Consider the following 23,887-nt stretch of genomic DNA (forward strand, 5'->3'; position numbering starts at 1 on the left):
GGCAGCTTTGACTATTTGACTGAAACTCTTGTGTGAATGGGTGAGGGTGTGCCGTGCTTTAATTAGAATAAAGTGAACAGCAGCCATCCACATTTGCTTTTGCATTTTTACAGGAGCAAATAGTGCGGCTGTGAGCTGCTGGGTGTCCACAGGGTAGGACAGAGCAACAACAGGGGGTCTGGGGTTAAACAGTAACATTTGTAATCAAGGGGGATAGTGTAAAAAGGTCACATCAGCCACAAAAAAAATATATACACTATATATCTATTAAAAAAAAATGTTAAGTGATATGTATATTAGAAATTTAATTTGGGGGAACTAAAGTCAAAACAAAGTACAGAGACACTGATCTTTAAGCTCGCGCAGGCTATTAGCATGCTTTGCTATTGCTTTGTAACCATTAGCATCAACAGCATCTTCATACTTGCTGACCAATGGCCGAATCCAGCAGTAAAAAGCACCTGAGAGAGTGCTAATCTTACTATTGGAATGTTTCCATGGTGTCTTTTCTCCTCCTGACCATCTACCAGCAGCCTGCGCTGTAAGTCAACAGCACCAACGCATCACAACAGCCACCATAACTTTTTCCAGCAAGAAGCCGCGTGTTATTGCAGAAATAATGAAAAAATACCCCTTCGTGATTAAAAAAATAAATAAATAAAGAGGAGTTTTTAATTCGACATTTGTTCCAATTTATTGAGTATGTTTGGAATGGCCCAGTTTTCCTGGTGGGAGAAAAAGTAGATTTTTGTGAAGAAGAGCACTGTGATCTTCCTACAGGACGAGTCGGATACATCACTAGCTAACATCAATGGGAAAATGGATGAAAATGAAGCCCATTCAGTCATCCAGGCCGTGGAAGTTATTTTCTTTAGATTGTGCTTAAACTAACCACTCTGATTACAACATCCATGTCCTGATTGTCTCCATTATGCTGGAGAACTTTAAGGCCCTTTTCCCATGGCAAGCAAATTTTATCATCAGCAAAATAATCGATGCGATGACAGCCTGAGCTAGCATTAGTAACAACTAACACTATGTCAGCTACCGCCAGTCACATACTCACATCCAGCATAAATAAACCAAAGATGTTAACTATTCTTCTTATCTCGTCCATTTTGGTACTGAGCAGACCTCATCAGGGTTTGGCATAAGATCTCATTCAGATTTTGCAATGAGGACGCAAGCATATTCCTGGTTTTTAATTTTTTTGTCACTGTGATACGTCGGAAAACGAAGGTGTACAGTAGGACTGTTTTCTTGGAACATTTCTTGGTGCGTGCAGAGTTGGTTCCTGTACTGTGCTCTTCAGAGGATTCAGTGAACTAAATCTCATACATATCTCAGGGCTTGTATGTAAACAGGAATAAAATAAAGAAAGGGCACACAGATCAATATTTGCCTACTTTGCCTTCAGTCAGTCTTCACAACTTAAAATAAAAAAGCACATCAAATTTATGAGGACTAAAGAGAATTCCAATACACATTTTCAATTCAGTATGGTAAAAAGAAGTGCTTCATGTTTGGCAGATCACTAAGTGAAAGAAATTTATTCAGTAGCAGTTTTTAAATGTTGCACCTAATAAATTATGATAGGTCTCTTCCTGCATGATCCGACATTAGTTCCTTTTATGATTCATAAAATAAGATGATTTTGACTGTGGCATTTCTTTGCATTGCTTCCCACAAATTGAGGTTAGAATCCTACACCTATTATACAACCTGGGTAAATAAAACCAAAACAATGTAAGGTAAGTAAATGATGAATAGTTAGTTGAAAATAGAAATGTGAAAATTATTCACACAAAGTTTTGGAGTTGAAGTTTTGTGCAGTAAGACTGGATTTATATCTGACGCGCCAGCATTTGGCTGATCATGTCACTTTGTCAATATATCCACAGAGACCCACTGTTCCCATAATATTTCATCCAACTTTATGGACTATAATAATATCATATGTTAGTGCCTCTCTGTAAGTTACAGTGTGATTAATTTATGCCACTGCTTCTATTAATGGCTGACTCTATTTAAAAAACACAAACACCTTCCATCGCTGTGTGTTCCCCCCAACTTAATGTTATCTGATTCAGTTTGTGATCAGTGTCATCAACACAACACGAACACACATGGAGCCCGGGCGTTCAGTGAAATACTGCCAACAGAAAGATTGCTTGTGATTTTATATCGTTTCCATTAAATCTTGTCTTTCAAAGGCCTTAATTAATAATACACTTGACATTTATGTTTTCCAGCAATAAGCTAAGCAAGAAACGATTTATGTCACCTAAAGCTTTTTAACAAATCAATGCAACTATTTGTAATTGCTTGTTTCACAAGATTAAAAGTGCTTAGACTTGATCTTTGTCTCCTGTTTAGTGGCCAACATGACCTGTGCCTCTGTCGTAAAAACCCAAGTCCTGGTCATCAGCATTAGCTCCTGTCACCAAATCCATATCGCTATTATTTCTGGAATTTTAATGGTGTTAAAATTTATAGCTTATCAAATGCAGTTACCTAAATTGCTGTTAGGGGAAGACAGTTTAACTGTCTCTTTTTAATTACGATATAATTTAATGTTGAGACTGAGGTGGGAGTCCTGCAGCAGATGACAAACACAGATCTGTGTTAAAGTGCTCTTCAGGTAGAAATATCAGGTATTATGATATCATGGTAATTTTCAGAGAGAAACTTCTTACATCTTAAAACCAAACAGACTGGATTTTAAGTCTGATGAAAGCTGCATAAGGTCCCAACTTTGCATTTAATAGGCCCAATTACGAGTGACACCGTAAAAACACACGGCTCACTGTAAACACCAACGAGAGACGCGAGGAAGATCTGAACAACCAGCATTTTATTGCATGTTTAGAATGCTCACGTCAGTCATCGCCACTGACTACAACAGAGTGGTCTGCATCAGACAGACAAGGAATGATGAGGAGGTTACAGACTGATGGAAATGATGAGCAATAATATTTCTCTATAAAAAACAGGAAAAAAGAAACTGCAGAGTACATCTTCAAAGAAAAAAGAAAGAAAAAAAGAAAGAAAGAAAGATAAGCTGCTGCAGGATGAGAGCACCGTGACAGCTCTTCGGCTGCCCCCCCCCCAACCCCACCCCACCCCTTTACCCCCTTTTCTCTCCCTCCCTCCCCGTTCAGTGTGGATAAAATAAAAAAACCAAGTGTGATGTGGGAGAGGGAGACAGAAGGGGACGGAATGACAGCGGGCTGGATGGTTAGTGATGGGTGAAACAATGGCGTCTTAGCTTGGGTGCCAGTGTGTGTGATGTTGGGGAGGGGGGGAAATGATGCCACATGGCCGCAGTTTGCAGGACGTTGCACTGAGTCTGTCTCCACCTTCAACCTGCCTGCTGTGCTTGGTTTTACTCATTTACAGTGACCCTTGAGATAAAAATATAAATATCTGGATGCCAACAAAATGTGTGTTTTTACCTACGTGACATGGATGAGGAGGACACATCTTTGATGTGCTTGTGAAATGAATTTCTTAAAACAAAAATTAAGGGAAAAAAAAAAAAACAGCATTTAACAATATTCTTTACATCTTGGCACTGCATATTTTTCTTCTTTTTCCTATTAATTTCATATAAAATATCATTAGATTGATACACCCTTATATTATTACTGACCACTTAAACCGATACCCCCCACCACCCCCAACTCTGTGACCCTGGGATTAGTCATGCACGATATCTCCATCTTGTAGAGGAAATACACCTATCTGCCCTTTTCTTAGAGCAGTAATCTTCAACATACAGCCACAGAAGGCAGTGGTTGGACCATCAAAAGGAAGTATCAAAAAACAGCTTAACACAAAGAGGGAAAAAAATCTGTACAAAATGCTTAGGTCAATGATAACAGAGAAAAGTCTGTTTTCTATATTACAGTTTAAAATCCAAAATCGGGGATAATCTCCCCCCCAGCCTGCCCCTGCCCAGCTCACCCGGTGTCTGCGAGGATGATGTGATTTTTTTTTTAAAGCAAGGATTACAAAGTAAAATACATTTGCAGCACAGTTTGCTATTCCAATACATACAGCAGTTTCTCATAGCTATTTCATCGATAATACAAAGCAGTGGCGATAAAGCAAACATCATAACACAAATGTATTTTTTGATCTAAAAAAAAAAAAAAAAAAGATAGCGCATTAGAGAGGGAGAGAGACAGAGAGAGAGAGAGCGCGAGAGGAAAGGACAGGAAAAGACAAAGGCTATACTGACATGTATGTACAACCTAATATTGGAACGCCCTTAAAACAACCCATCAGAGAACAGACAGGGTGAATGTGCCACACAGCTGGGTGATATTTCCATGAACAAAAAGGCCTGAGGTTTGGATTGGTTTGGTAAAAAGGATGAAACCTTTAGGATAAACAAGCTCTAATTTCTTTTTTTTTTTTTGTACTTTTTTTCTCTCTACAGTATCAGACTACACATGCAAGACATACAACTAAGTGCAACTGAGTGAAATGGTTATTTCTCTTCTCATTTAATTGGATCATTCCCTATAGGTTTGAAATGAGGTATGCGTACTAACAGTTTTCTCATGCTGTTATCTTTAGTAATGTCAAGCTACACATGCTGAGAATGTCCTAATCTACCAGCACTTTCCCTCCTTTTTGAATACCAAACAAACCAGCCAGATGACTGGGGGTCTGTGGACGAGCTCTGCTCTGTTCTCACGATCCTCTCCCTGGCTGCGACTGGCCCATCCCACAGCTGCCTGGATATTAAATACAACTTCTGGAAACCACAGAGTGCCCTTTTTCCTTTTTAGTTAATGAGCGGTGAACTTCCAAAAAAACAAACCAAACCAAAAAACAAAACAAAAAAACAAAAAACTATAACATTAACTGCCATAAAGTACCTTGTACCCAGCTTATTAGTTGACAGGAGTGTTTTTAATATAAAAAGTAATACGATGGCAGAAACTAAGCACAATCATAAAGTCTTGCCAATCTGAACAAAGACACTAAAACCCCTAACAAGTGGCATACAATCATTTCAAATTACACAAATGTTTAAGGAATAAAAGAAGAGATACATTGAATCATCGTGTGGTCCAGTTGAAGTATAGAATCCATTTCACATTGTTCTCTGCAAAGCTTTCATCATTTACCAGAATGTTGTTCCTCATCAGATTTTCCCTACATACCCTTTATGCTGCACACAAATCTGTTGCCGACCAAAAAAGCTCCCATTTCAGCTCACTGGCCTAAATATAAAAAAGAAACAAGAAAAAGAAAGTTTCCCTAATTTGGTCATCATGTAGTCAGACTATCAGTGCCTCCCATTCAGATTTGGTCACTGCTAAACATCACTGTCTTTTTTGAAACACCCCCTTTGGTTTTTTATTTTGTGTATATATATTTTTTTTAATAAAAATGGATGAAAACACCAGTTTGAGGAGCATTTCCCTCGACTCAGTCTGCCACCGGGCCGATCGCAGCTGCTGAGCTCGTCCAGTGAGAGAGAATCGAGAAGAGATATTTGGCCTTATCAGCTATTGCATGGAACACACAACATTGACTTTGTAGTTTATCTTTGGTTGTCACAGAACAAGATATTCAAACACATTAACAACTTAAAAAAAGCCAAATAAATCATAAAATAATAATAATAAATAAAGAAAAATTAAAAGTGGTTGATTGCAGTCTTGATATTCATGTTCTCTTTAAAATGTAACTCTGTAAAAGGGCCGGAATTTTTTGCTGCTGCGTCACAAAACCATATGTGGATTTCACCCAGTTCAATGATGAGGACTACAACTATTGGCTTTTTGGGCGACACTGAACACTGAGACATCCACACTCCCCTAAATGGCATATACTGTATGTCTGTTCCCTGTTACGATGGCTGTGTATGATGCTGGAATGTGCAATGTTTAGTTGTTATTGCAAGTCTTGGGGTTTGTTCCCTCAGAGAAAAGAAAATGAGCATTTCATCTGGTGTGCAATTATTAACACTCACTAAAGAACTTTAAACTGGTCATGCATGTGATGCAAATAAAACTACAGGGAATGCACATTTATCTTTCGGAGCTCTGAATGAAATTATGGAGCTGGAAAAGCAGACATGTTTGATTAACAATGACAGTTGTGTTCAGGAATCACAATTAGTTGGTCTAAATCATTATCTCACCGCTGCACACCTGACATTTTCATTTTGCTTTAAAAAACCTGGAGCTTGTAAGTGATCAGAAATTCAGTTGCAGCTATGCATGCTCTGCTGTGAGGGGCTGTTTTAAAGTATAATTTCATAAGGATAAACCATAACCTGCATGATTTCTCTGTCATTCATTCGCATCTTAAATTAAGCTTCATTGATGCGTGGAGAGAGCCTTCATTATGAGTAGTGCATTGCCAATGGACTTCATGAGGGAGGGGGTGAAGGGTGGACTACACCTCACAGTGGTGACTTTTTTTTCTTTTCTTTTTCTGGAGGAAGAGATTGTAGAATAAATGACAGAAAAATACTGCTTGGTATCTGACATTCTGCTTCGTGTGTGTGTGTGTGTGTGTGTTTATAAGAACAACATGAAAGGAAATCATAAACATTCATCATCAAGTGCTGACCACACAGAATTTCCACAGCATGGGCATGAGGTCTGATCATTTCAAAGAAATTAAAAGAGAAAAAAAAAAAAAAAAAAAAAAAAAAAAGAGATGCAACATCAAGAACAGCATTGACTGATAGAAAAGAGACATTACGTTGATACTTTATAACCTCTCACACCCCCAAACAAAAACTATACCCAGATAAAAACATCCCTCCCACCCAAGATGGAATCAAACCAATCAGAAGTGTTGAAGGCAGTGACAATGAACAGAAGTCCACACTCGCTCTCCCTTGCACACATACACGCACGCACGGAGTAAATTAAACGTCAGTCATTCTCTCTCTCTCTTCAGTTTGTGGTTAGATTTTTGTGTCTATGAGAGGAAGGGAGGAAAGGGGAGAGAGAGAGAGTTTGTGGGTGGGTGTGGGGGGGAGGGACACAACCCCTCTTGCAGTCCGCAGAGTGCAGTACGTCCCGGCTGCACGTCGAAGGTCTGACCGCGAGCATGTCGCCCCCGTACCAAACAAGTCTGTCCGACACATGAGTAGAAATGAAGTTTTCACTGTTGAAGCTTTACTTAAATCAAAAGTAGAAAGGAATCAGAAAAAAGGACCCTCATGTCGGGTGTTTTCTGTGTTGTCTGCGTGTTATTTTTGCTATGTATTGTAATGGCACTAAAAAGTTAACTTGGAGACATTTGAGCGCTGTCTTCAGTGGCTGAGACTGCAGTTCAGTGTTTGTTATCTGTGGAGCCTTCTCGGTCTCCCAGATGACCCAGACTGCCTCGGCCTCTGAGGCTGGGGAGGGCTGGCGCACACCCTTACAGCATGTCGTCATGGCCCTGGTCGTCGTCATAATCTCTGTGGTGATCGAAATCCGGACTGTGATTGGCGGTCGTTACCAGGGAAAGGGGCCCTTCATGGTCCTCGGGGTCCAGTGGTTCCTCCTTAACGCTGATGTGATGCCTGGAGGAGGAGGAGAAGGAGAGTGAAAACGTAGATCCACTTCATCGGTAACTTTCTTACATTCTTTTTTTTTATTTTTTTTTTTTTAGAACCTCTCACATACACAGGCGCAAAGTGATACGGACCTGTGCTGATTCTGTTTAGAGAGAAGGAAACAGGGGAACAAAAACAAATGTCTGGCTACAGTGAGGCTGTGAGTGGGGGCCTCAGTGGTGCTGATGATAATTTCAGCTTTCTTTTGAGGTATTCCAATCTTGGCAAAGCTGCAAGCTTTTTATTTTCATGGCAACCGACAACAGGGTATTCACTTAGAATTGATAAATGAGGAAGATTAACAACGTGAGACGAGGAGTGGGGAGAGTGGACTATGCGGAGTGAGTGGGTTGCCGTTGTCAGCCTCCTGGTGGCGGAGGATCAGTGGCGCGCTGTGTGTTCCCCTTCCTGCTCGTTAACATGCACAACCTGCGAGGCAGGTCTCCAGAGGACGACCCCAAGCCGGCTTCTATCATTAATCAACTTCAAGCAAACACAGCGACCAGACACCGCCATACAGGCTTTAAACTCCAGAATTAATGCATATTTTCAACCAAGTGTCAATAAGGGAAGAAAAGCGCTGGCAGGAGAGGCGTGCAAGGATAGCAGCAGCAGCTCACTCGGCACAACACTATGATAAGAAACAGAGCCCTTTTGAGAATAATAACGCTGTCACTTGTAAACAAGGCAAAAACATGAGCCCCCCCAGCTTAGAGCCTGGGCAAAAGAGCCACTAAAGAGATGAGATCTGCCAAATTTCTCATTACAGAAACAGAGCAGGAATGAAGCACAGGGGGAGACGAGGCCTGGCTGTAAAAAAACAAAAAACAAAAAACAAAAAAAAAAAAAAAACATTATGAGCAGCTGCAGGGGACTTGCTGCTCTAACCTGCGGTGCCAGACTGCTGTAGTTGAGGTAGAGCTGTGTCAGGATGAGGCACTGTGCTCATTTACTACAACAACAAGGGACAACTGGCACATTCTTCATCACCAAAGCACACATTTGATTTATTCACACCAGGACGTCTTGTGTAATTTGCAACTATTGTGATGGAGATGCTCGTATGCTAACGAGCTGACATATTTTGGTGCAAATTATAAAAATGGGAAAAAAAAAGTCAGCTTTTCTATCATTTTCACATCAAAGTAACTCCACAAGTGCTGTAGCCTCAGGTCTGACTCCGCCGCTGCAGGGCAGACATGAAATTGTTATTATTATGCTATTGAACTGCATGCTGATTCTACACTTTGCTTATAATTAGCCTTCTCTGGATACCTGGTTCTCGTCTGGCTGTTTTACAGAAACATTCTGGTTTTTTTCACTGTTAAGAAGCCGTGTCTTGTCAAGCAGCAGCAGCGCATGTGGAAAACACATGTTGTTGCACAGTTAACCGTGATGATGAACAACAGTCAAGCATTGTGGAGAAACAGGCATGATTTTTTTTGCATATAGTTGGTTTAAGGCTCACTCCCTGAGCAGTGGGACAGTTGTGGTGACAGTGCCACTGTATGGAACACTGAATGCTCAATTTGAGGGCCATGAAACCGCAGGTACGCTTTGTTAATAAGAGAATAAAGTTCTTTAACAGCAAAAGAAAACAGTTTTAACTCATTTTGTACTTGCAGAAATCCTATAGAAATAATTATGGAGAAAGAGTGAGAAAGAGTGAGCTCTATCAGCCTAAAGATAGAAGCAGAAGGGCAGAGGGAGAAGCAGGCTGCCTTCAGGCCAGCACACCCATCCTGTCTCTGCCTTTCCTGTTCCACAGCCATGCTCAGAGCTATGTTCACAGTGATTAGGGATGGCACTTTCCTCCATTTGGCCAGGAGCTCATTACTGCACCTTTTTTTTTTTTCAGGCAGAATTTCCCTCAAGCTCAGACATTTCAGGAGGCCATCCCCAAGTCTACCCGTGCTGCACATCGGTGGTCTGCCCCCACATCTGGAAACGATGCCGTGTGCGCTGTATTATTTTAGGCTTCAAACAACTTAGCAGACACTCCTTTATAACAAGTGAACGGGGAGCTGCGGTTTCCAGGCCGACCACAACTTTCCTACATGAGAATCTTGGATGATGTCCTCCAGACTAATTATGCTTTTGTGTTGTTTTTCTTTCAGCAGCTCAGAGGCGTTTCTGAATGTGTTGCAGCTCATGTTGCACCGTGTCGGAGCCAGCAGCTCTGTCACTCTGTGTTCTGGCATTTTATAAATATTTTAACAAATTGGAATACTGATTATGGCGAGACAGAGACAGCAGGACACATAAAGGAGAGTTCATAAACTTGCTGTTAAAATAACACGGGGCTCTAGGCTTTTCTTCCCAAAAGGTTTGGTGATGGAGGCTTTGAAAAGGTGGAGTTTCCTTTTCTGAGGGGAGGCCAGCCACAGCTCTGACCATGACCCCACGCACCAATCCAATACCACCCTCTTCATTTTATTTATTGTCCTTTCTGGCATTGTTTCCATTTTATCTGATGCCATGTATTAGGTAATTTTAGTGCATTTCGGGTGCACTAAACTATTTAGAGTGCCACTGTCTCAGTGGATCTGAAACTCTTTGCCTTTATTCTCTTTTCTTACACAGACTGTGTTGGAGATAGAAAGATTGTGTGCCACTCACATAGCTGGCAGGGGCGAGCGTCCTGGGCTGCTGTCACTGCCGTTGCTGTTTCCATGGTCCATTGCTCCATTCATCTCCTCACGGATGGCGTTGGCCAGGGAGTTGAGGGTGGGACTTCCAATGGAAGCAGTAGTGTATAGAGGTATGTTGTTTTCTGCCATTGAAGCCTGAAAAGTGAAGTCCGTAGCATTAAATGTGAAATGGAAGAGAGTTGTCAGCACTTTCTCAGTTGCCCATCAGTCTTTCATACCAGAACATCCCCTAAAAACAAAGACTGGATGACTGGGCATATGAGATGGATAGAGACTGTGATTTTTTTTTTTTTTTTTTTCACATAAAGTTGGGAGTGAGGCATTTGAAAGATGAAGTCACACTTTATTTTTACCTGGAAGGCAGCAGAGAGGGTAGGACCATAGCCCAAGCTGGTCTGAATGTTCTTCACTAAGGCTGGACTTCTGCAAACAGAAAAATTTAATTACAACCACAGACTCATGTCTCACCAAGCATGCATTCTTAAGCTACAGTATCTTATTTCATAAAAAGAAATCAATGCACTTTGTATCATAACTAAATACATTTACTGGTGTAGTAATGTAGAGATTAAGGCAATAGTTCTAAGATGTGCAATCACTTGACAATACCACACAACTATCACCACTTTCATGGAAAGAAGGACTAAGCTGATGGAGGTAGCTCTTGTGAAAGTATGATGGATGGCAAGCTAAACACAAAAAGCATGATGTTGTGGCGCATGCAGGTGGGGATGGGGGGGGGGGGGGGGGGGGGGGGGCTCAGAGGTTTTTCCCAGGCAGGTGGAAGTGCTTACTGTACGAGCAGCTCATCAAAGTTCTCATCAGTGGCGAATTTCCGAGGACGGCCTCGCTGTATGTGGCGGCCGCGCTTAAACTCCTCATCATCAACAGTCCAAAAGGACCCAAACTCATCCTCTACTCTCACAAAGCACTTATGCAGAGAAAGGTTGGTGCGAATGGCACCCTGGGAAAGCAAACCAGTGGGGAGGGGAGGGATGCCAGATGCAGATGCAGTGATCGACAGGACAGACAGACACACACAGAGACATACAGACAGACAGACGAAGGGAGAGGGTGAGGATCAAAATGAAAATAAGCCATTGTGGGTTATGAGGCATCACCAAAAAGCTTCTGAAAGCATGAAGAGGAGGCACACCAAAGCAAGCGGGGACTTTGGATGTTGTGGCAGACAGACAATGAGATGGAGCAGCAGTGGCAGCAGCCTCTTCCCATCAGTCAATGGTGAGACAGACGCTAGTCGTGGCTCAAAAGGCCGAAACCTACCCACTGATCTTTTGAGGTCGTCTCTTTTGGAACTCTATTTCGTCGACTGTCCACACAGCCCCTTTTACGTTTTCTACTCGCACAAAACACTTGTGAAGACTAAGATTATGCCGGACTGCATTCTGCAGTTGGTGCAAAGACAAAGAGAGAGAAAAGTTTGCTATCAGTACAATAAATATGTCTGCAGGGGAAGAATTTCACTTCAAAGAAGAAATATTTTGACAGGCACCGGATAAAACCTGAATGAAAACAATAAATACACCAGAATGTTATTGGCAGTAAATGGTCCTTGAGTTTCAAATGACTTAAACAACATATAAATATTTACTGGTCTCCATGGCAATAGTTAGTGACACTACTTTTTTCTTATCACTCACTGAGCTGCCTTCTCTAATAGGGAGAGTATGAGCTCTTAAAACTTTTATTTTGAGTTGGCACTCTGAGTGACAATGTGGGAGAAAGATATATTACAGCTGAAGCTCCACTCCAGGTCATTTACGTATGAAAGTAGATATACATTGTACATCATACATGGTCTCCTTGTTATTCCAGAACATATTGAGTGTATGAGTATATACGATGTGTGTGTGTGTGTGAGTGAGAGAGTGTGTGTTATGGAATCCTGTGTTTATAGCACCAATGTGCCCCTATGGAAGAGCTGTCAGTAAGTGTGATAGCTGATGGGGACTGGGGGTGCAGAGGGGCAGCGTATATATATATATGTGTGTGTGTGTGTGTGTGTGTGTGTGTGTGTGTTGGTCTCATCTAACAATTCAGTGAAGGCTGAGATGGCGCTTTCATCACTGTCTTTCCCATTAAAATCTCACTTTCTCTGACTCCAGTCATTTCTGTCTTCCAGGCTCATGTATTGTTTTCATTGCGTGTGTGTGTGTGTGTGTGTGTGTGTTGTGGCCTGGTAGAAAACAGAAAGTTCCCCTCAGAAGTTAGTGTGAGGGACTCAGCCAGGAGTCACTGGCAGAGCACTGCTATGTTAAAATAATGCCACCCACCCTCTCACTTTCTTTCTCTCTTTTTTTATCCTTTTTGACAAGAATGCACATATTCCTTTGCTTGGTTTCTCTGTGTGGTTCTTGTGTTTGTTTAAAGGGTGGTTCATTTGGACTGAATAAGTGGGGGATTGTTATGTATTTGTGTAAAGGTTCATTTCTGAAGGTATTATGCCTGGCTATCATTTAATTCTCCCTAACATCAACATAATGTCTCCTTTTTCTCCAGTGCTGGTTTGAGAGAGTCAGGAGGAAAAGGAGAATTACCTTCCACGTCGCTGCGTTGCGCCTAAAATATGCAAACATTCGTGTGAACCAGTTGTAGATTTCATTTAGTGTTAGCTGCTTTTCTGGAGATTCGAGGATTGCCTGGATGAGGAACAGTGACAGAAACAAACATTTACAATTTTGCTGCCTTCACAAAATGATCAATAATTCACCAGAGGCATACGGGTTTGTGTGTTCTCTTGAACAAAACAGACAACAGTTAAGAGACGTCTTTATAAAGTGTTTTCTGAAGTTGCCTGCACTTTCTCTTCCAAACGGCAGATTTGAATACATTTCCTTTTGTGGGTGTAAATGAAGGGCAAGCGAAAACATTTCTCAGGCAGATTACAGGGCAGCAATTATGGCTGGCTCAGATTAATTCGTGAGATCCCAGATTACTACGGCCGAGCGATAATTGACTGGCCATCTTAAAACAGGTTCATCCCTACTGTTGTGTGAAATGAATTTGGTATAATCACAGTCACTGAAATGCTTAATCAAATGCAATTGTCATATGCGGCTGTTTTTGAATCCTGTACGCATTCTTGCACTCATTTGAAGACAGTTAATCTGCTTTTCAGTTTAAATTGTGTTCAAAACTCACCAAAAAGCAAACTGGGAAAGTCAGCAGACAAAAGTAGTTGGCGACGTTCCGAATATGAGAATGTACAGCGGCTGAGTCTATGTCAGCGTCTTTTCAGATCAAATTGATAAAAAGATAAAACAGGGTTCTTACCTGTCTTATTAGTGAGGCGTACGTGAATGGTGGTCTAACATCAGCATTCATGTAAAACTCTTTGTTTTGACTGATATCTGCACAGAGGGATCAAACACAAACTGTGTCAACATGGAAAAAAATGATGATCTGTCAAGAGCATGTTCAGTTTGGAGCTGATAGCACAAATTATAGCATGAATATCTGGCTGTGTGTGTACATATCTAAATGTAGTGTGGTTATGTGTTTTTGAAGCTAGGCAGATGAGTGTCACAGTGTGTACATCCTGCAATACCTGGAGAGATGGGCATATTGTACTTTTCTGAGTAGCGCCGTCGCATGGGGCCCACACTGTGAAGGCTGTTGGCTGTGATGACGGAGTGGGTCTGAGATAAGGGTGTGAGGGGTGCTGTCGGTGTGGTGGGGGTCTGGGGCAGGCTCAGAGGGGGAGAGGCCTCAGGGGCCGACTTAGACAATGTGACGCTGGACACCAGGTTGAGCTGAGGAGAGTAAGTCCAACCAGGACAAAACAAGCAGAAACACAGACACACATGAGCTCAGTTAGTCCCCTAATTACCCATGTGTCTCAGACTCCTCATTGACTATGCACATCTCCTCTCTAATTGCAGAGGGGACCTGAGATGATCCATGAACATTTGCTAAATGTTTGGAAAACAACCCTGGAGCCCCACTCTTTCCATTCTCCACACTCCACTTTCTCCTCCTGCTCCCCCTCCCTCCCTCTTCCTGCCATGTCAGGCCTGTTCCCAGCTTTCTGTTCGCCGCCTTTGTTTAATCTTTTGTCCCATTTGGACACACACACACACGCACACACATCACACACCCCCCCCCCAGTGTGGGTCTGCAGCATAGTAACCAGTGAGGGTTGAGTAGTGAAGGGAAGATGGGCGGACCAAGCAGCTCTGAAAAATGACAGAGTGATTCTCACCTACCGCTGAGCTGCCCTGCTAATAAGCCAGGCAGAGGAAGAAGCCAATCTGGGCTAATTACAAACTGAAATTTTATAATGAGCACTCTAATTAGGAGCTGCTTACAGAGGTGATCCAATGATTAACTACTGTATCTGACTGACCTCCATCATCAGGGCCATGATGGCCACAGTAAAAGATGGCATTTTCATGGAAGGCCATATGCAGAGAATATTTGGTGTCACTACAGTGGTCTGTGTGTGCGGATGGACTGGGTGGGCTAAGGGGAAGGGGGGGATTTAAGTAATAATGGCTACAAGGTAAACTAATTATGGCAAGTGCTCCAAAGGTATAGCGTGGCTCCCAGCAGCTGTGGCGGCTACAAGAGAAGTGCCAAGCCTCTGTACTGAAGCAGCAGTGAAGTGGAAAATTCTAGCCTGACCCCCTGCTCCAGCTATTAATTGGTAGGAAAACTAATGACACATATACATATTCCCACAAAATTGTTCTAATTGCTAATTTGCTGAAGGAGGCCGGTTTCCAAATTAAACATGATTTTCGACTGTGAGAAAAAAGAGAGAAATAGAAAAAGAAAAAGAAAAAAAAAGAAATGGAGAGCTGGGGAGAAGAAGGGGAGGGCACATCTAGTCTTTGACATCAGTTGTTGGTTACGAGGAATCAGATGTCTAATTTTGACGCTGATAATGGTGAGATAGTTATGGCAGTTTTTAACATCAGATTCGCCACAAAAATTAAAGAACCACCAATGTTCAAATCCGAAATTTGGAATAACATGCCCCTGTTTTTAATTCAATTTATATATGTATATGTTTTTATGAGTGTGTGTGTGTGTGTGTGTGTATACACGATACACTTACAATTTTTTTTTTAAGTGTTACATTTTTTTAAAGTGTTTTTTAAATTACAATTAAATAATTTTTTTTTAAAGTGTTAAGTTTTAAAGTGTTACGTGTGAATCATTTGGCTGCAAAATGCTCAGCTTTTTAAACAGACGTGTCTAAGTCCTCACAATGACTATTTATGTTTCAGAGCCTGAACTCTGCCTGTTTTTGGCCAGGTCTGCCCAAATAATTTGGATTATTGCTGGGATGCACAAATGCAGACTACATCCTTACCAGCACTAGCAGCAGAAGACATGTTATTCTAAATCTTGAACAAAATAAATCACACTTGGGTTTTCGCGTTTCTGACACAATGCTATCAATAGAATGGGGCTGTGGTGTTGACTTCTCTTCCTGTGGATTAGCAGGCTTTGTTTCATGTTTCATCCATATTCCCTGGCCCTAAACACAGAGAGGCTTCAACAATAGGCCAGACAGGCTGGTAATAGCCTTGCCTTTGTTTGCTTCACCATTTGGGCTCACTCCAGTGCCTAGACAAAATGAGACTTCAGACTGAAATTAATTAAATGGTAATTGGTGATCTAATTATACTGGCTTTGACTCGGCAAGCTGCTAAAGAAAATAAACAAAAAGTCCCTCCTTAATTATGTATGGCGTAAAAGGTCAGATTTCTGACAAGAATGCTTAGTGACACCAAGTGCAGACACCCACCCACACACACGCACAGAGGCAAATACAAACACACATACACACACAGACATGCATTGCTAATGTGGCACTTTTTGTTTTGATCTTTCCCCCCCGCTTCCATCCACCTCAGAATAATAAAATGAATCCTGTTCATTTGACATTGTGCATGCACAGTATCAGTTTGTTTGTCTTTAATTATAACTAAATGTAAACCAGCAAACTCATCTGAGCTACTTTGCTATGACAGCTGGCTACTTAAACATGCCTTTATTATATGCAACAGCACAGAACAGCAGAAAAACAGAACGAGCAATTACTGCTGGAACACAGTTGTTACTTCAGAGTGGCTCGATCTCCAGTCAGCTCTGAGAATACTTTCATCCACCATCTAGTCAGGAGAGGGTTTTTTTGGTGGTGACCTCTGATGCTACATTCTTACTAAAGCCTGAGTGGGGCCACTGGCCCTGACCTGTGCAGTGCCACCGCTTACCCAGCCGAAGCCAGACATATTTATCACAGCATTTCATAGCACGTCCCAGCAGGAAAAGCGGCACTGGAGAATGGGAGACTATTTATTTGAATAAAATCCCTGCTCACCCCCTTGAGAGTGTTAACACTGAGCTCTGACACAGCCATTCTCAGAGGCCCCGGGGAGAGAGAAGAGGTAGCGAACTCAAGATGCTATCTGCCGCCCCTACCACTTTTCATATACAAATGCCCCTGTCTCAGGGCCCTCATTTTGCACTCTAATCTACACGATCAGTGTGTGTGACACAGGCGCAGCTTTAACAGACAGCCTATTGTCGTTCAACATCTTCAGGCACTTTATGTTGACTGGCTGCACTGTGTGGAGAACACATGCAGCCTCCGCACGTCAATAGCCACCTCTGAGTGCAAATAAATGATCCAAGCTACACAGCGTGTTCAGAGAAAAAATGTCTGAATCTATAGTGTGCATCTGTGTGTGTGATTTCAAATTCACACCCTGCAGTGAAATGATCTTTACACATTTGGCCGCCTGAGTGAACTGTCATACAGATTGAAATATGGTTGTGAGGCCCCTTCTTAAATGAGACAAAATAGCGCAGACACTTAAATGCCATATGTTTAGCTCCTGCCCCTATAGGAAAAGGATTAGGCATTGGTCTTTGTAGAATGGGATATATTAAGGGCGATAAGTGCGATGCTTGGAATGTGTCTCAAAGATAACGAATTGATTTGGTGTTATATTTATTATGGAATTCAGTTGTTAACCTCCATCAGATTTTGATGAATGACCAGTAAAGCATGTTTTCTCCCAGCAATTGTGTTTCCTGTCACATCCAGCAAGACTTTAATTTCTACAAAATTACCTTAGTTCACAGCCCAATACGTTTCATGGTGCGATTTGACTTTGCTTCATTTATAGTGTTTAATTTAAAATTTTTTGAAGAAGCATTTGTTTGACATTTAATAAATGTTGCTTTTCATATGGGATATTATCTGGAAGGAAAGCACTGTGTTGCATTGCCTTTAAAAAGCACTAAAAATCATTCTATATCTTGGTGTAAAATATGATATCTGTTATCTTTTCTTATTATCTCTATATTCCAGTGCCTTCTCATCTTTTCTCCCTGCACAAACAGGCTCTGTCTCTATGAAGCGGTTACAGAGTGTGCATCCAGTTCATCACAGACACTAAATTGAATCTCGGATGTCAGCAGATGTGGTCCAAACAATATTTACTGCCTCACTCAAGAGAACAGCTGTTTTTATTTAGCAGATAAATAAGAAGATGGAGGAAGGGATTAATGAATACATGTGTGCCAATTAAGACAAACAAAAGGATGGGGGAGGGACACGGGAGAGTGAGACGTATGACGGGATTGTTGCTCACCGGCTGTGGGGTGGCTTTGGGCTCCGTGGACTTGACATGAAGGTGCGTCATCATAGCTTGCAGACGCTCTTTGTCTTTCGCTAGCTGCAATCAGGAAGAACATGTTCATCATTCTGCATGAACAGATGCTCTATGTGTACTTTTATTAATTCCATACATCCATCTGCTAGGGAAAGCATCTCTCACAATGAATAAATCGTCTGTATAATTTTTTATTTTCAAAATCCTTTTGTTAATACTAGGTAGTCTAACTACTGTCTCCAATTCAAGGTTAAAGTCTACTGCATCTCACTCTCTACCTGTCTGAAACTCAGCACTGTGTAAGCTGCCAGCTTGAATTATGGTGATAGGCTGCATGCAGAGGAAGTCTGTCTCTGATAAACCTTCACTCTATGTCTTTGGACAACACACCAACAGAGTGGAAATAACAGGACATTGTTATGGTGTAATGTTTGACAAACTGAACTTTCTTTGTTTAAGGTTAACCTTCTGTACACCAAAACTGTTTCATAGTCATTATCAGTAATTTTAGGCCATTATGTGACTTAAACACAAGTGAATATTGCTTGAAATCCAGAATACATTTCATTTGATCTTTGCTGTACTTGCTTTGCAACTGTGGCAGCCAATAATTAATAAAAATACAATTTAATAAAATGGTTGCATTTACATACAGACTCACGTGTAACTCAGTGGCCATTATGAAGCCTCCTACGTAGAATATCAGCGAGGCTTTTTTCTAGAAGTGCACTTTTCCATAATGTACATATTAATTTCTCATAGAAAAAGACCATTTAAGATCAGTCGTAGGGGAAAAACTAATAAAACCATTGATTACTGCATCAACAGTTCTCTGTAGTGAGCTACAATAACGTTCACATTCCTAAAACTCACTCAACACAAAGCATCTCGTCACACTATTGCTGCGGAATCATTTTCATTTCACTAGCTTGTTTTATTGTTGGTGCAAAACAGTTAAAAGTCATAAATAACCTTAAAACCCAGTAAAATTCAAAATGTAATTATCTTCTCTACTTAGCCCCAGGTCCTTCATATATCTTTTCCTGGCTGCATACATAACACATTTTTAATGACTGGTTACAAATGCACAAAATTATTTCATTCTGCCACCCCCATGAGCCCTCCTCCCCACCCTCCAAGAGTGACCCTATGGCTGATATCAGACAGACAGGAGGCATTCAGGCAGACACTGAGGAAGTGTCAGGAAAAGACGACACATAAATATTTTGGCCAAAACAAATGGTGAGACAATACCTGCAGCTCCAGCTGTTGTACGACCTGCATTTGCACCCGACACTGGGCCGTGCTCCTGTCATCCAGGGCGTGCTCATTGTTGAGATGCCTGCAAAACAAAACACAAAGAAGAGTGATAAAAAAAAAAAAAAAAAAAAAAAAAAAAAAAAGCAAAAATCTGATGTCACATTAACTGTCTGCAGGCTTTTAGATGTGAGGAATAAAATGTCCAGTGACGACTGGTTTAATGACACAATCTGGTAATTGAGGTAAAATGCAGAGAGAATAAGGTAAATTCAGCAAAATTTTATACAGAACTACACCATAACACAAACGTGTATTGAAAAGATTGCACACACAATTCCTGCAAAATCTGAAAAATACCTTTCCTAAAATACAAACCGGCACTCAATGTTTCATGGCAGTGGTGTGTGCTTATACTCACAGCTCAAATACAAGAAGGATCATTCAAGAATTTCAGGTTTGGCTCTTTCAGTATATTATACAGCAGTTCCTGATGCCATTTCTTCGGGTTGAATTTACCCTTTCTGGTTGTGTTTATCTCTCTTTTTTCTTGTTAATTTTGTGGTTCAAATTATAGTCATGAAACGCAGAGGACAACAGGACAAGGAGATGGGATCTGTCACAAACTTGAATTATGGATATAATTATGTGTGATTATTTTATACTGGAGAGATGTTCTCTTTTCCTGTACATTTATAACTAATCTAAATAAGTAGCTTGCTGGGCAGCAGGCAGGTTTTTTTCCCTGTGATTTATATAAAATGGTGGAGATAAGGTTCATGAGTGAAGGAAATATGATTGGAGGAATTTTATCAGCCGCCGCATGAATTACTGTTTGAAAATGCTTATGCAGGGGCATTTCATTAATCATTTAATCATAATCCGAGCAGGATGTTTGAACTGATTTCACAAATACCCTTTCATTTCACTACTTCATTATGCTCGCTAATGGATCCAATATATTATATATATCATAAATTATATCACATCTTCAGTGACCATGTAGGTCACTGTCACCAGGCTGGCGCCGGCAGACGGCAGAGAGGTGTGTAACGCGTCTGCGTTTTCAAATGCACTTTTTCTGTCATTTACTGCAAATCAAAAATAGCCAGAGTCAACCTGTGAAGGTGCAGTAGCAGCGCTGGCATTGTGATGGCCCAATAAATCTGACGCCACTGGTTTATGTACAGACAACACATTTGTGCGTTAAACATCCCACATACACTCAGAAAACATATGCGTATGAGGGGGAAGGAAAATTGATAGTTCTCTGCTTGAAATGGTTAAGGTTTCTCGTCAGCTGTGGCGCTTTTCACCTTGAGGTGATTTAAATCTTTATGGGAAACGTTTTCTCTTCCCACCTGCAGGTCCTTCCTTTTGTGTTTTGAGAATATATTTTTTAAAATGACTGTGATATACATTCAGCCTTTTGATGTTAATTATTGTGGTGAAAAAGAAATTAAAAAGGCATACTTAAAGAAAGAGTGGGCAATAACCTCCTGCTGAAATCAATTCAGACGTCTCTGGACTTTCCATTTGCTTGAGTCAAATAAATGCCCATTTAATTAAGTAGCTCGGAAAATGAAACTGGTAAACATTTCAGGACATCTTACTAAATTTGAAAGAAGAAAATAATAGGTAAAGACGTTTCAGCTTCAATTTAACTGGCACAGACTGAATTTTCAATGAAGGGTGGCCTACGTGAGCAGCTTTGGAATTTCTCTGTTCATAGGAGACATGTGCCCTGCTTCTTTTCATCCTTTGTTACATTCCACTTTATTTCTTCTAATGACATGGAGAGTCACAGTGCATAATTAATAGGAAATGAAATATTCAAATGGCCCTAATGCAGCCTTGAGAGGAGTGTCTGGACACGGGAGCAGGGGATACAGGGAATTGACATCGAGAGAGACTATGAACGTTGGCATGTGTCACTTTCTGGACTTCAAATGAAGCCACTTTTAAAAGCTCTCTGGCAGGATGACCGTCTCTAATGTAAATTGCCACAATAAAACAAGTTAAACAGACATTCCTGTAACAGTTGGCTTTTTATATATCAGTAAGTTTGCAAACCGCATTTTTTTCCTTCTTCTTTACAATTTCTAATTATATAGACTGAACCCAGAGCTTAAGGCTGTCTCTGAGGAAGGTTTATCTTCTTGACTCCTTGGTGGAATTTAAAATTAAATGCACACATCTTTACCTTAATATTTACATTTAAAAAGCTATGAAAAGAGATGTTTAAAATAGTGATGACTTTTATTTTTACACTTCATACTGATGAAGAAGAATTAAAAAATATATTATTCAATAATAATAATAATTTCCTTTTTTTTTTGGTTTTGGCTCATTTGTGTGTGTTTGTGCGTGTTTGGAGTGGTACAGGGCTGCATAATTTAAAAAACAATTACCACATGGTGTGGAGATGTGAGACTGATGTTTTTGTGGTTTCAGTAGGCAGACAGCGCAGCACTAGAGGGCACTGCAGTGTTTCACTAACTCTGACCTCTGACTGGACACTGAAGTGAGGGGTCTTGACCCCTGTAAAAGCACCAGGCTCTGCTATGAACCCAACCACGCCCTTCTGTGCTCTGATTCCAAAAACAGGAACAGGGATTTGGTGCTTTGTATTTATCGAGATAGTGCACGCAGGTATGTAATGTTTTCTTTAAAAGATAGAATAAATACACACACAGTTTAAAACAACATTTCAGTCCCATGTTAGCTGTTACTGTTGGCATGCGGAGCTAAAATTTGTTTGACGTTAGAGTCCTCCTCACCTTTCTTTTTCTCTGGTACACAGTACACCATGTTCTGCTGACTACCCTCTCAGCAGACACACACACAAACTCACGTACATTTTCAACATTTCTCTCAACCTTAGGAGACTTTTGAAAGAGCTTTACAATGTCTGATGTACTCTTTGTTTTTATTTTTGATTCTTTTCGGAGGCCTGCAGTATCAGTTGCTGGGTTTCATGTGGAAGTGCTTAAGGGTTTGAGAGTTAACACCTTGGTGAGCTGCTCGCAGTCTTGCCTGCTGTTAAACAAAGGCAGCTTTGTGGAGACTCTCCCCAAATGTTTTCTTAACATGTTCCAAGCAGTTTGAGCAGGCAACTAAAGTAAACAAGATGTTGCCATGATAAAAACACTTGTAAAAACATAGCAGAGTGCACTTGGAGACATTTTCAGGCAAAGCTCTACCAGGCGCACTGAATTTAATTCCCCTTTCTTCTATAAACAAAGAGTGAGGCAATGTCACAATACAATAAATAATGATGGATTTAAGAGGTCACTCCCAAAGTTGGAATATGTGTGTGTGTGTGTGTGTGTAATATGTGGGTTAATAACTCACACTCAGCAGGATGTTTATTAAATTAAAATAAGTAACTGCCTCTTTTTCATCTTGAACAGAAATTGCATTGTACAATCTAGTGTGATAAGCTTTTCAATTGCACATTGTTCTCAAAGTGGTTTTATATAAACGATCAAAAGAGGATTCAAAATGTTGACAAAGACAGTCAAAACTTTCAGCAGCCTGTGAGGCGGCCCCTCTGCACCTTTCTCTCTTGCATCTGTTAGGAAACTGTGTGTTCACTGAGTGCTTGTTTTAGGATAATGGAATTGTGTCATATCTTGTTTAAAGTGCGACTAATCTGGGGTGACAGTGAGCCATTGATCTGCTGCCACGACGCAGATGTTTTCATCCTCCCTGTAACCATGGTGCTGTTATGAGTTGGATTACCTACAGCATGCTGCACACTGGCTTGATTAGCAAACCTGGGGTCTGACTCCCGGTGTGAAACAAAGGCCTGTGTCAGGCTGGGCAGAGCCAGACCTGTTTCACTAGTCACATTAGAAAGATGCTGCATAGCAGGTGAGGAGTTGCCTAAAGCTGATGTATATATGAATAATCTGAAGATAGTGCTGAGCAAACAACTCGGAGGAGTAATGCATGAAAGCAACAACAACAACAACAAAAAAAAGCTAAGAAAGGCAGTCATAGTTACAAGTACACAGACACATGCAGACCCACACACACACAGCAGTCCTCTTGTCCAGCGTCAAGGGCAAACATGCAGAGTGCCCTAAGTGTGGGCTGCCACAGATAAACATCCTACCGTTGTTTGTTTGGGAAAAATGGCAGCCATCACCATGGGAACTGTACTTATCACAGGAATTAGAGGCCCATGCCGTTCCCAGAAGGAGACCCCATCACTGTACCCTTGTCAAGAGAGGGCCAACCCAGGCAGCGACACTTAGGGATAACAACCGGCTGCACCTGTAGTGCCTCTGAGTTACTAAGGGTCATAAAACGTGTAATCGACCCAACACGAGGACACAAAAAGTGTAACAGAAGCACACGTCTGACTATGACTTTTACTTACTTGAGGAATGACTGGAAATCTTCAAAGACTGCCTCACATCCAGGCCACTTGCAAACGCCATGACCATAGAGAGGGTGACTGTGGGGGGAAGGCTCTTCTAACGTCGATCTGGAAGAGAAATTCACACAAAGAATGAAATGCATCAATATGCGCTAATCACAACTTTCCAATATAACAAACAGTTATAGGGCTTTGGTCAGGGGTCAGGGAAGACAGCATTGGGTCAGTGTCAGTGTACTGTCAGTGTGTACTCCGATCTGTGAGCCTTGGCCTATTTGGAATCAGTGCAACTGTGGGATCTCTGCTTGCTCTTCTCCTTAAAGAGGGGACTGGTGCTGAGAAAGCACAACCAAATCAATAT

At 41.2% G+C, this 23,887-nt stretch overlaps 1 protein-coding gene across 2 annotated transcripts in view; it reads right to left on the reverse strand.

Annotated features, from left to right (window-relative positions):
* Positions 1-6,694: 6,694 nt before the first annotated feature.
* The window catches only part of foxp1b (forkhead box P1b), a 139,372-nt gene continuing 122,179 nt past the window's right edge, over positions 6,695-23,887 (reverse strand). Inside the window, exons 12-21 of one of the 2 annotated variants that reach the window (XM_029502729.1) lie at positions 23,527-23,634; positions 19,137-19,224; positions 17,862-17,945; positions 13,799-14,003; positions 13,525-13,601; positions 12,789-12,890; positions 11,515-11,636; positions 10,584-10,653; positions 10,199-10,365; positions 6,695-7,546 (exon numbers count right to left, since the gene is read on the reverse strand). In XM_029502729.1, coding sequence (XP_029358589.1) covers positions 7,402-7,546; positions 10,199-10,365; positions 10,584-10,653; positions 11,515-11,636; positions 12,789-12,890; positions 13,525-13,601; positions 13,799-14,003; positions 17,862-17,945; positions 19,137-19,224; positions 23,527-23,634 — 1,168 coding nt within the window. In that variant the 3' untranslated portion in view covers positions 6,695-7,401. The remainder of the gene's footprint in view (positions 7,547-10,198; positions 10,366-10,583; positions 10,654-11,514; positions 11,637-12,788; positions 12,891-13,524; positions 13,602-13,798; positions 14,004-17,861; positions 17,946-19,136; positions 19,225-23,526; positions 23,635-23,887) is intronic. The other variant, XM_029502730.1, reaches the window with a different exon arrangement.

The sequence above is a fragment of the Echeneis naucrates genome, chromosome 5 (assembly GCF_900963305.1).
Source record: "Echeneis naucrates chromosome 5, fEcheNa1.1, whole genome shotgun sequence".
In the NCBI taxonomy this organism is placed as follows: domain Eukaryota; kingdom Metazoa; phylum Chordata; class Actinopteri; order Carangiformes; family Echeneidae; genus Echeneis; species Echeneis naucrates.